Here is a 13,503-nt window from a genome sequence, read left to right as displayed (position 1 = left end):
CCAAGTTGGCAAGTCATTGCCGAAAACCGCAATCAAATATTATGTCCATTATGCTCACGATAGCCATGCAAAAAATTGTCATATATCTTTATATAAATATAAAATATGTATATTTTGTGAAAACTTGGGTGCTTACATAAATATTAAAATATAAAAATCAGTCTTAAGCTTAAATCTAGAGAATATATCTTACAGTAAAAAACAAAATATAGGATGTAATTAACAACAGTATGTACATATATAATAAGTTTACATTGTTAATGGAATTAATCGACTTCTTCGACGGTAGGCCCTCTAGGACCTGGGAAACCATGAGCACCGGGAGGCACGTCGCCTGCTTGTCCTGCACCGTGTATCTTCATCATGAGAGCCGAGCAGCTCTTTTGTATTTCCTTTAGTTTGTACTCGTACTCTTCCTTGTCCGCCAACTGATTGTTGTCCAACCACTGGACGACAGCGTCGCATTCCCGTTTGCCGGTATTCCTCTCCGATTCGGTCAACTTATCGCCGGCCTCGTCTAACGCTTGTTTGACACCAAACACGTAGCTCTCCAACTGGTTCTTGGCCGCGATCTTGACTTTTTGTCGTTCGTCCTCTTCTTTGTACCGTTCGGCATCGCTGAGCATACGATCGATTTCGGCCTGAGACAGGCGCCCCTTGTCGTTCTTGATGACGATGTTCTTGGAGCGCCCAGAGCTGTTTTCCTTGGCCGACACGTTCAAAATGCCGTTGGCGTCCATATCAAAAGTCACCTCGATCTTGGGTACGCCCCTGGGCGCCGGAGGTATGCCGGTCAGGTCGAACGTTCCCAACATATTGTTGTCCTTAGTCATGGCCCTTTCCCCTTCGAACACCTGGATGGTAACGGCCGGTTGGTTGTCCGCGTACGTGGTGAACGTTTGCGTCTGTTTGCACGGTATCGTGGAATTGCGCTCGACGATTTTGGTCATCACGCCGCCGGCAGTCTCGATTCCTAGCGACAGGGGGGTGACGTCGACGAGCAAAACGTCTTGAATCGCAGAACTCGTGTCGCCACTGAGAATGGCCGCCTGTACCGCGGCACCGTAGGCTACCGCTTCGTCGGGGTTGATGGACAGGTTGAGCGGTTTGCCGCAGAAATAGTTTTGAAGGAGACTCTGGATCTTCGGGATCCTCGTCGAACCACCCACGAGCACCACGTCGTGAATGTCTCCCTTGTCCATCTTGGCGTCCGCCAATGCCTTCTCCACTGGCTGCAGAGTCGATCTAAACAGATCTGCGCACAGCTCCTCGAAACGGGCTCGGGACACTCGGGTGTAGAAATCGATACCTTCCATCAGAGCGTCAATCTCTATTGTGGCCTCCGAGCTAGACGATAACGTTCTCTTAGCCCGTTCGGCGGCCGTTCTCAACCGTCTCAACGCTCTCGGATTGGTGTGTACGTCCTTTTTGGATTTTCTCTTGAACTCTTCGGCCAAATGACACACCAGCCGGTTGTCGAAGTCTTCGCCACCCAAGTGCGTGTCACCCGCCGTTGACTTCACTTCGAATATGGAGCCCTCGTCGATCTGCAGGACGGACACGTCAAACGTGCCACCGCCCAAATCAAATATCAACACGTTCTTCTCTCCTTTCAGGTTCTTGTCCAGACCGTACGCCAAAGCCGCAGCTGTCGGTTCGTTGATTATTCGCATTACGTTCAGACCGGCTATGACGCCTGCGTCCTTGGTCGCTTGTCTCTGCGAATCGTTGAAGTACGCCGGCACCGTGATGACAGCGTCCGTCACGTCACGGCCCAAGTACGCTTCCGCCGTCTCCTTCATTTTCGTCAGCACCATCGAACTGATTTCTTCTGGAGCGAACACTTTCCGCTCGCCTTTGAATTCCACTTGGATTTTAGGCTTCCCGCAGTCGTCCACCACCTTGAACGGCCAGTGTTTAATGTCCGCTTGCGTCTTATCGTCGTCGAAACGACGGCCGATCAAACGTTTGGCGTCGAATACCGTATTGACGGGATTCATTGCCACCTGGTTCTTGGCCGCGTCGCCGATCAACCGTTCGGTGTCTGTGAACGCCACATAACTCGGGGTGGTTCTGTTACCTTGATCGTTGGCGATGACTTCTACTTTTCCGTGTTGCCAGATACCCACACAGGAATAGGTGGTACCCAGGTCGATACCGATCGCTGTTCTTCCAACCATTTCGCCAATAGTTGTCGATTTTATTCACGCACAATTAATACGAAAATAAATTTAATAAACAAAACTAAAATAACGTATACGTAGGTACACAACGTACAATATAATACTGTAGTAATACCACAATTCGATAACGATTTAAAATCACTTTGTGTTTGAAACCGCAGTGGAAAATATTTGCGTATAACACTGAAAGCTACGTAAAAATGTACGTATAATATTACATGTGTGTCTCGTTCGACGAATTGCACTGGTACCGCACTAATGCTTCGAATTCAAATTTTTAACTGAAGCCGGGCAGCGAGCTGTTAACGCTTATATATCCGACCGAACGTTCGAGAAGGTTCGATACGATTCACGAGCGCTGCTGTGGCCCCCCTACTTCAATGGCTGTGGCACAAATTGTAGTTTTCACTACTATTACTATATGTATATTATACCTATATATAATACTAATATACGACAATGATTGTATTACTGTTTATAGAACATTCGTGAATTTTCTCCGTATTTCTCGTTATTTACACCGAGTTTGCTTAGTGCTTACTCAAAATCAGCTATTTTTCTTTTTATATTCCCTATGTGTAGGAATTTTTATATTGGTGTAAGGTACCCCCATTGGGTAAACGATGCTAAACTATGTTAATTTTTTTAATTTCATATTCGATTCTGACCGAAGAGATATGACAATGGTTGTTTTGGTTTTTAATTATAAAAAGTTGTTTTTCTTAGAAAATTGGATCTGGTTATTAGTGGTTGGACGTTGGTACTTTGGACAGTCAAAAGTAAAAAGTTTTTGACAAAATAGATTTTGGTTTATTTCAAAAAAAAAAAATGTATAATTGCATATTCTAGTTGAAATTTCCAACAAATGTGCGTATTAGTATTTACTAGACATTATATTATGGTATGAATTTCCAATTATTATTGTATCTACTACAGTACTACCTACTATTTATAGATTTTTTAAATTGTTGACTTATTTAGTTTATTTGAGATTTAAGTATGATGGGTACATATTTATATTAAGTTTATAACATTTTTGTTTGTGAGTAGGTGGAGTAGGCTTGAAAATACCTACAAAATCCCACATAAGTTGATTTTATTTCAATTTAATAATTTTAAGAATACAAAGTATTCATTTTTGACGTATCAGAATCATAATTATTCGTACGATTAGATTTTGATTTCTTTAACTTCGTGTTCTAACTTTATAAGAATAAAAGGTAGTCGTTAATATAAATAATTTGTAAAAATAACCCATTTATAATAAATACTAGATCCCTGTTTACGTCTATTTTATATTTATTTAAAACCTTTTTAATACAAAAATTTTAATAACTAAGAAACAAGATCAAGAATAACTTGAAAATAACATAATAGTATCATCTGCAAACTGCAAAGCAATTTATTCGGATTTCTAAAGAAAGTAAATGATTAATACTATAATAATATATAATTGTATAATGAAAAGTATGGGAGAGATAACCGTTCTTGGTGGAACACAACAGTTCAATAGACACAGGGAATTAATAAATACATTTTTTTTAACACCTTATTTTATCTTTTTTTTTTAAGTATGATTAGAATAATAAATTGTAAAGCATTATCACATACACCTAATTGTATTCTTTTAATTTATTAATTAAAAATACTCTGATCAAAATTGCCATATTATGCTTTAGCTATATAGGTCTAAATATTCTAAATAGATATTACCATATTTTTCATTATTATGAATTTTCCAATGATTTATCTATAATATAAAAATGAATCGCAAAATGTGTTGGTAAGGGCATAACCGGTATGTGTCAGGAAAAGTGCAACTACCGGAAATTGAAACAGCACCCACGGTTTACTTATCGGTACGGATCCAGATTCTAACCTGTTCCTGAAGTCAATTCGAACATTCAATTCTTGTTTCAAAATGACATCGTTCGGAGCAACAGAAATAATTAAAAATAATGCTGCAAATGGTCAACAATTTAATTCAACGATTTTCATAAAATTTTATATGCATATTCAGTAGGTCTGAGAATCAGCTACTATCTATTTTTCATACCCCTAAGTGATAAGGGTTGTCCAGAAAAAAATAAAAATAAAAATAATAATAGTGTATTATATATTGGTTGCTATTAGTTAATAGGGCATGTTTGTTGATTTGTATTATTATTTTTTGTCAAAATATATACATAAAAAAGAATGTTTGTGTGTAGATTAGACCTCTGGGAAGAAGATACGCTAATTTAAAAAGGATTAAATTTGGTTTTTTTTATTCATCGGATTTTAGTTAGGTTAGGTTAGGATTTTGTAATAATTGATTATATTAATCCACCGTAGGTGTAATTAAGTAAAAACGACAAACTTGGTATAACTTTGATACTTTAGAGTTAAATCATACACTTATGTACAAAACAGCACAGGGTCCGCGATCTACCGCAGGTAGATTGCCTACCTGATAATATACTGCTGCGAATTAGAATTTTTATTCCGGGCAACAGAAAAGTTAAGATAAATCTAGAACATCATACACCGAATATTAAATAACGCATTGAACAAAGTTTGAGTCATATACAGTTTGTACATTTAACGTGTAACAAAGTGCATGGGATCAGCTAGTTTATAGATATATTTTATAAATAGTTTCACTTTATACATAAATATAAATTATACATTAAATATTATATTATACTTTATTAAACTTTATAAAATTTGTTTTTATGGCTATAGATCGATTCAAGATATGATAATACTGTTATAAGTTAATTACAATACAACGCATCCAATAATATTCTCAAAGTATTTTAAATTATACAATAACTAAATTCCATTTATTGTATGAGCTTTCATTATTGCATATGTTCATTACAACTTCTGCATTTATCCTTTTCTCATTTACACTTAGACATGTTCCAGCTGCTAAATTATAAAATGCAGTTCCCTTCTATAAAAAACAAAAATAAAACAATATTCTTAAAAGTATCAACTAACAAGATGTTTAAGAAATAGTTATTATAATTTAGATTCCAAGCAAAAAAAAATATAGAAATATATTAGTTTTACAATGGTTTTTTGTGGTTACTCTTTCAGAGAATTTTTATACATGGGCACATTTCAAAATAAAAACACCGAACTTATTGTTATTTTAGAAAAATACTTATTACATTTTCTTTTAGTAGATTTCATAAACGTAAAAATATAGCATAACTACTAAGTAATAAAAATTGTTAAAAGCAAGTTAGTTTTAATAGAGTATGAAGTATATTAATTTTGTAGCCTTGTAGGTATATACATTATATACATACATACATACATACATTATACAGGAGATTCCCCAAGCATGCAACTTCTTTTTTCTTCAATAATTAAGTTATTCAAAATCTGATTTTTGGAATTTTTAAATATATGTTAAAAACCATATTTTCAAAATCTTGAGATTTTTTTTGTTCTACTTTAGTAATATCCTGTGAAGATAAAAACTTGTATTTTTCAAATGAGAACACCATTTTTTAACTGTAAATTATATAGTGGATAATTTTTCTGTCATTTTTGACGTATCAGAATCATAATTTTTTGTACAATTAGTTTTTGATTTATTCAACTTTGTGTTCTAACTTTCTAAGAATAAAAAGTAGTCATTAATATAAATAATTTGTAAAAATTACCCAATTATAATAAATACTAGATCCAGTTTTACGTCTATTTTATATTTATTTATAACCTTTTTAATACAAACATTTTAATAACTAAGAAACAGTTCATTCAAATTTTTCAAAAAAAATTATCCACTTAATAGTTTCAGTAAAGGGGAGGGGGGTTCTTACTTTAAAAACAGAAGTTTGTATCGCCACATGACCATTTCTTAGGTGGTACAAAAAAATTCAAGAATTTGAAAATATGGTCTGACTATACTTGAAAATTCCAAAAATCAGAATTTAAATAAATTATAATTAAAGGAAAAAATGGGGGTGAGCATGCTTGGTAAATCACCCTGTATATATAACCTTATGCATTTCTTATTTTGAATAGAGTATAGGTCTATAAATTGTTTGCATATTTTGTCTCTTGAAAGAATGGAACCGTTTTGTGTTTTAAGACTAAGCAATCAAAACTGCTGCTGCTGGGCATTAACATGTTACTCTATAGCTTGACCATTACCAACATATGAGTATATGACTATTCACATTAAAGTTATTGCAGCCACTGACTGTTTTTTGTCAAGACATGGTAACTTTCTCTCGTGAGACAGAGTTTAGTTTCAATAGATTTTGTTTTTTAAATGTTAATGATTTATAAATTATAAATTTACATCATCTGTGTGTTTCCAACGCTGAGAACTTCCAGTTTCACTGCATTTTCCTATAACTGGATTGCCTGATGCACTGTCCAAACATAAGAGTTTTGATAAAACTAATTCTTCTTTATCTGTTTCATACCATATCTAAAATAATTTCCAAAATTTTAAAAATCAGTAGTTTTAGTTAAGTTAAAGTAACAACCTGTTCTTTATTGCGAATACAAGATCTAAGAACTAATTTACTATTTTTAGTTTGGTGTCCTTTTATTGGATGAATGCACAAATTTGTATTGCTTAAATTAATCTAAGTTCAACAGAATAATAGTTATACATTTATACCATAAAAATTAAAATTAAAATAGGTATTTACTAAAAATTTTGCAGTGTAGTTACGAATTCGTTTATTCCATGGTTGAAAAATGGGTTTGTCAACATTTTCTAACTTTTTATTAAGGCGATCAGCTTCATCAGTTGGTAATAACATTTCAGGATATACATTTTCTAAGTACCATTCAAAATTGTTGCATCCCAGTTTAGTACGTAAAGCTTTTCTTTCAGACACATCGCCATAGTCTAAGCGCAGTAGATCCATTCGTTTACTAATGAAGAATTTCTGTAAAATAGTATCTTGTTAAATCATTAACAGAAAAGTATAATAAGTATGGTAACTGTACAAAATGTAATATATAAAAAAAAAAAAAATATCTACTTATAAATTTTGATCATAGTTATATAAATGATTTATAATATCTATATGATTATTATTATATAATATGTGATCTGCAATAATTTTGGTTTAATAAAACTGTATAGTTTATCTAATATATTTACTGTGGGATATACAGATACATATACTTGGTTATTGAGTTTTGAGAAGGTATATTTATTATCATTGTCACAATATTATACGTTTATATGTACACTCACATATCTACACACATACATAGTTAATACTTAGGCTGAGTTGTGGCTTTTTTGATGTCGAAGGCCAAAAATAATTATAAATTTTTCATGGGCCACAATTTGATTATACCTTATTTTATTTTAAATAAAAATGTATTGTCATATTAAATTTAGTTTGTTTAAGTTCAATACCGTTGGTTGTATTAATTCAACAATGTATCTACAAACAAGTGTTTTAATCCGCAGTTTCCAATTCATACTATCTTAGTTTGTGATTTTTACACAAATTATATATTTAACGTGCTAGTTCAATATAAAATTACTATGTGGGTCATATGTGGCATGTAAGTTGCTGACTTCTGGTACATACTCACCGCACAATAAGATCATGACCAGTCGCGCATTCAAAACAACTTCCTCCACAGTACCACTCGTCGTTGTGACCACTCCTACTTTTATATACGGAACGATTCACGTTACAACAGTCATGTATGTGTTTATAAAACAATATAGAACTCATTTCATATTTGCAACAGCGCTGTATAATTGTGAACAGATGTTGGGAGGAACCAATCAAAATGCAACAGACGCAAAACGGTCAACCGCCCGGTCATGATCTTATTGTGCAGCGAGTATAGAAGATTATCTTCAAAATAATTTAAAATAAACTTTTGATCTATAAAATCAATATTATTTATAACGAGTTCCAAGATGAAATAAATAAAATTATTATATCATACTTATTTTTTTTTAGATAACATAATATTACACCACTATCAAGCATTAATAACTCACTTTAAAATCATCCATCCAGACATTTGCAAGGCGCAAAGAATTTCTAGCCATTGTGTCTTCATTATTTGGAGCAGAGTATGGTCGATGTTGACGGAATACATGTCCAACACGTGAACATGGTTCTATGTAAAGAGATCCTCCACACATCCATACCTAAAAATAAAAAATAAAAACAATGTATATTTAGTTATTCTATATAATTAGAATATTATAAAATAGGTCAACTCAAATGTCTAAGATAAATAACTTACTCATGCATTATAAATCATTTAGAATAGACATGGTATCATTTATTTCTTACTCGAAATGATAACTCCAAGTTTTCTCCACCCCAAATGTTCATTCCGGAATCATATTGACCAATTTCATTGAAGTACTCTCTATCCACAGCAAATAAACCTCCAGCAATTGTAGGTGTCCTACAATTAAAATAAATATGGATTATAATAGAAGATTAATTTTATATTGTATACTGTATAGTAAATAATATATTACTTGATTGGTTTCACAAAATCTTTATCTGTAACTAGAGTACCTTTTGGTAAACTATCCCATTTAAAATGTAATCCCCAATTGAAACCTCCTCTGACCAATGGAGATGATTTATAATCAAATGTATCTGGTTGAATAATATCAATAATAGGAGCAATAATTTGTGTGCGATTATCACGAACTCTTGTCAAAAGTGGTTGAATCCAATCAGTATTTACTTCAACGTGACTGTCAAGAAATATTAAAACCTGTTTAAATAAAACAAATTGATCAATCTTAAAAATTATTTAAGTAAAGAAAATATTAAAACTTTATAATTAGTTTGTGATAATTTTGAAAAAATACACAATAAGGTTTTATGATATAATTATTATACAATGCAGACTTCTTCTATATTTAATTTATTCAGATCAATAGTTTTATGTACCGATTTTAAAATTGTGAATATAAATCATTGATTAAACTAAGTTTAATAGCTCAAAGTGCAGGTGGTTAGAGAGACAATATTTAAATAATTAAATAATTAATAATTTATTCATTTAATTACTTGACCAGTGGCTAAATTAGCTCCAAACAATCTTGCACGAATAAGTCCTTCTCTTTTATTGGTTTTTTTAAGATGGACTATACCCTGTAATATTTCATCATTTATGTATTGGTCTACTATTTTGTGAAGATTTTCTAAGACAAAAGGGAAATAAATTATTATACAAAACAATGTCAAAAAAAAATACTTTTAGATTTTACCAACCCGAATCACTATAATCGTTTATTAATATAACTTCATGTAAAAGTTTTTTTGGTGTACGTCTAATGACTGACTGTATAGTTCTAAAAAGAGCTTGTGGGTGCTCATTATAAAAACAAATTATAATACTAGCGCTTGGCAAGTTTTGATCATACTTTATTGTTGAACATCTGTAAAAAATAAAGTATAAAATATATTATAATTTATTATGTATAAATTGCTTTTTTATACTCAATCAAACTCAACTTTAACTTACAATTTATGCCTAGTGTCAGGTAAAGTCTCACGATAATTACCTAATCTCAAACTAACCAAAGCATTGAAACCATGATCTTTGTATCCTTTATCCCTGGTGGCCATATCGTCATCAGTTTTAATAATTCCTAAATCATTAATACCTACACAAATAATAATGTTGATAAACAAAGAATTTGATAGGTAAATAATTAAAATTAAGATAAGTATTAAATAAGTAACATGTACACTAACCACTTTTATCCATATGATTCTTAAAGTATTTAGATTTCTGTTTTTTCACATACTCAAAAGTATTCTCTTTTCGAAAAAGTTTTACATTTGAGTAATTATCAGGTCTGGTGTTAAGTTTCCAATACATATACAAACTTAGAGACCAAGTAAGAGATGTAAACAAGCAACCAAATAAAAAAAATTTGTACCCGTTCATTTCTAATAAACTTTTGGGAAAAAAATTCATTACCCACTAAAACTACAACAAAACAATTACATTTATAATATTTTTAAATTCAAATGACATTACTAAATAAATATAAATGTGTAGGTTTAGAGTCCAGTCTACACAACAGTTATCAATAATAATAACTGTGATTAAGAACTTTAACTTCAACCCATATGTCTAAAGAGATCATAGATCATATTATTAAGATTTATGGTGAAAAAACTGCATATTAAAGACGGTCGAGTAGTGTCGATTGAATTTTTAATATGTCATAATTGGCGATTGAATGATTGTCGAACGACGCAAATATGCAAATATGCAATAATAATTTATATACACTACAATATTTGATTTATAGTAGTTGACTCAATAAACCTCCGTAATAGTCGTAAATTGTAAACGTATTACGTTTAACACTTTAACGTAATGCCGTTATGGTAATTGTATAATATCATACAACAATATATTTGTATAATAGATAACAAAGAGTAATGATAACAAAAACATTCTGTACTACACAAACACAGAACAAACAGAAGGGAATCATATTTCATTTAACATAGGCTCTTAGGGGAGATGATAAAACCACGTCCGACATTTCTAGAATTTAAACGTGCTGCCACGTACCGGGAATTTCCCTTTTTTTCGTTATATCGTACAGCACTGTTTATTCGTTCAAATTTCTAATATATTTTATATTCTAACAATCAAACCGATTTTTTTTTAAGAAATTGCATTTTTACCATTTATCTAAGTACAGAATCTAAGAAAAACAAAAACTATACATATTTTATTTATCATTATTTAGTAGATGAATGAACAAAAAGGTGGATAAGTGGATGTCGCTCTGCTGTACGGTAGGTTACAAGTGGGTCACTGTAATGGATGGTGTTAAATTTGAATTCAATGATATAATATCATTGTATAAGAAAAACGATTCTGAGCGAAAACGGTCAGTCACCCTATGATATTACCAAGTATATTTGATGATATTATTGTGAATAAAGTAATTTATATATAACCTATTAACGTGGAGCCTTGTTTTAAATTTTCAATCCTTAGCCATAAAAGTTAAACATTTTATAAATTTTTAACCACAAAATAATTAATAAATTATAAATTTGATAAATGTTGTCAAAATTTGAACTTTAAATGCTTATAAAAAAAAATTGTGCAAATGTATTTTTAATATTTTTCAACTGCTATTAAAACGATATATCAGGAGTCTAATATTAAATTTTCACGCTTTTTTACCCAACAAATAAAAATTTATTGATATTTATAGAAAAAAAAACTAAAAAAATTGAAAACTGACAATGTCCGTAAACAGCTCAAATAGAGTCAAAATATTTTCAAAATTGTATGGTGTATAGAAAATGCTAATATAAACATTCAGTGAAATTTTCAAGTATCTACAGTCATTCGTTTTTTAATTACAATAAAATAAAAAAATCGTTACATGAGAAATCGAGTAAAATCAAATGTTGTAAAAATATAAATTTCAGACGCTCATAAAAATTTAATTTAAGTTTCTTCTAGACATTTTTTTTTTGATAAAGGTAGACAAACTTATGAGTAATCTTATATTGCATTTTCAAATCTTAGATTTAAAAAGAAAAATTTTTATGAATTCTCATCAAAATAATTTGCTATTTTTCGTGATTTTTCCGTATTTTGTCAAAATTTGAACTTTAAATGCTTATAATTAAAAACTGTGACTAAGGATTTTTAATTTTTTTCATCTGCCTTTGAAACAATAAACTAGGAGCCTTCTATTAAATTTTCAAGCTTTTTTACTCAATAGATAAAATTTTATTGATATTTATAGAAAAAAAAACTAAAAAAATTGAAAACTGACAATGGCTGTAAACAGCTCAAAAAGAGTCAAAATATTTGGAAAATTTTATGGTGTATAGAAAATGCTAATATAAACAACCAGTGAAAATTTCATGCATCTACGGTCCTTTGTTTTAGAGTTACACCAATAACCAAAATCGATTTTGTTAAAAATCGATTTTGCGTAAAAATTCCCGTTTTTCCTTAATTTTTCTTTTGTTTTTCACATCGCTTTTGAAAACTACTGGGAAATTAAAATTTTGACCTCCCCAATGCACCAACGATATTCACTTTCCCATCGAACAAGATACTGAAGTCGAAAATCGAAGCATTATTTCGATTACTTATCGTGTACACAGACACAAAAATAAAAAAATAAAAAAAAAAATAAAAAAAAAAACACACATCATTGTAAAATCAATACATTCATCGTTTCACTCAGAATCTAAAATGCATAGGTACACAGAAGATTACAAAACAAATTACGTACACTAATTTTAAATAATCTAAGCAGTACTAATTTTATTTTTTTTTTTGGAACTTGTGTAATGAGTACACCCAATTGCTGAGAAAAATTGAAGATTTATTCTAAATAAATATACTGGTAGAAGTATGTGACATTGTTACATAACCTGTACCTTTTTCTAGTTTATAACCGACGACGCCGACATAACCTGTACCTATTGTCAGTAGGAATACCTCAAATTCACATTTACTACTCTCTAAGAGCTGTAAAATTTAAAATATTACACAGTATAAATTCAATTTATTTTTTATTTTTTTGTAAAGTTTCAAAAACAAATTACATCATCGTAAACAATAATTACAAATAATAAAACAAATATAACAATCAACATGCATAACAAGTTAACATTATAATTTATTTAATAGGAAAATTCAGACTTTGATAGTTACCAAATGAGGAATATTAATTATGAAAGCACATTAGTACTTTAGTAAAAAATTACAAAATAATAAAGTTAAACTAAAAATAATAGTAATAATAATAATAATAATAATAATAATAATAATAATAAAATTAATACAAACAAAAATCATAAATTACAAGATATGAATTGCAAATTAACAGTGTAGCCACAAACCACGGAAAACTTAAAAAAAAGAGAATTTCTCGGTACGTGGCAGCACGCTTAAAATCTAGAAATGTCGGACGGTATTTCGATTCCCTTCTGTTTGTTCTGTGACACAAATACTTTAAAAATGATAATATTCTGTGATTTGACTACACTGATATTATATTTAATATAATATCAATATTTGATAGGTACCACGATTTAAGCATTTTTTAATTTTGATCTTTTAATCTTAAAATTGTAACTACCTGTTTAAGATAGACTATAATAATGTAGAAGACTATATTAATTGTTTATAATTAATCCTGATTGATAATAATTATATATAATGGTAGCACTTACGTACAAGGGCGGCTCCAAGAGGGGTGGGGTGGAGCTAGGGCCGCGGCCCCACACCAAGCTGTATTTCTAAACAATTCCGCGCTTTAACTCATCCCAATCCTCTTGTCAAAAATCTGGCTAAT

The 13,503-nt window shown here is 30.9% G+C and overlaps 2 protein-coding genes across 2 annotated transcripts; both read right to left on the bottom strand.

Annotated features, from left to right (window-relative positions):
- Nucleotides 1-87: 87 nt before the first annotated feature.
- LOC132941284 (heat shock protein 70 A1-like) lies at nt 88-2,474 on the bottom strand. The gene has a single exon (XM_061009276.1). The coding sequence runs from the start codon at nt 2,178-2,180 to the stop codon at nt 267-269; it is 1,914 nt and encodes a 637-aa protein (XP_060865259.1). The 5' UTR covers nt 2,181-2,474; the 3' UTR covers nt 88-266.
- Nucleotides 2,475-4,856: 2,382 nt separating this feature from the next.
- Nucleotides 4,857-10,556, bottom strand: LOC132941286 (polypeptide N-acetylgalactosaminyltransferase 35A-like). Its single transcript, XM_061009278.1, has 11 exons — nt 9,902-10,556; nt 9,669-9,810; nt 9,416-9,582; nt 9,212-9,345; nt 8,668-8,912; nt 8,474-8,591; nt 8,173-8,325; nt 6,845-7,087; nt 6,677-6,778; nt 6,487-6,618; nt 4,857-5,121 (listed from the first exon to the last, which is right to left on the bottom strand). The coding sequence occupies exons 1-11, from the start codon at nt 10,125-10,127 to the stop codon at nt 4,987-4,989; spliced, it is 1,797 nt and encodes a 598-aa protein (XP_060865261.1). The 5' UTR covers nt 10,128-10,556; the 3' UTR covers nt 4,857-4,986.
- Between the last annotated feature and the right edge of the window lie 2,947 nt (nt 10,557-13,503).

Source organism: Metopolophium dirhodum, chromosome 3, assembly GCF_019925205.1.
Source record: "Metopolophium dirhodum isolate CAU chromosome 3, ASM1992520v1, whole genome shotgun sequence".
NCBI classification, from domain to species: Eukaryota; Metazoa; Arthropoda; class Insecta; order Hemiptera; family Aphididae; genus Metopolophium; species Metopolophium dirhodum.
This window is presented reverse-complemented; position numbering and strand designations above follow the sequence as displayed.

Excerpts from the sequence above, each read along its gene's own strand:
- LOC132941284 (XM_061009276.1), bottom strand. The coding sequence starts at position 2,180 with ATGGTTGGAAGAACAGCGATCGGTATCGACCTGGGTACCACCTATTCC.
- LOC132941286 (XM_061009278.1), bottom strand. The coding sequence starts at position 10,127 with ATGAATTTTTTTCCCAAAAGTTTATTAGAAATGAACGGGTACAAATTT. Across the intron at positions 9,346-9,415 it reads AAACGATTATAGTGATTCGG|AAAATCTTCACAAAATAGTA; the intron begins GTTGGTAAAATC and ends CTTTTGTCTTAG. Across the intron at positions 8,326-8,473 it reads ACTTGGAGTTATCATTTCGA|GTATGGATGTGTGGAGGATC; the intron begins GTAAGAAATAAA and ends TTTTATTTTTAG.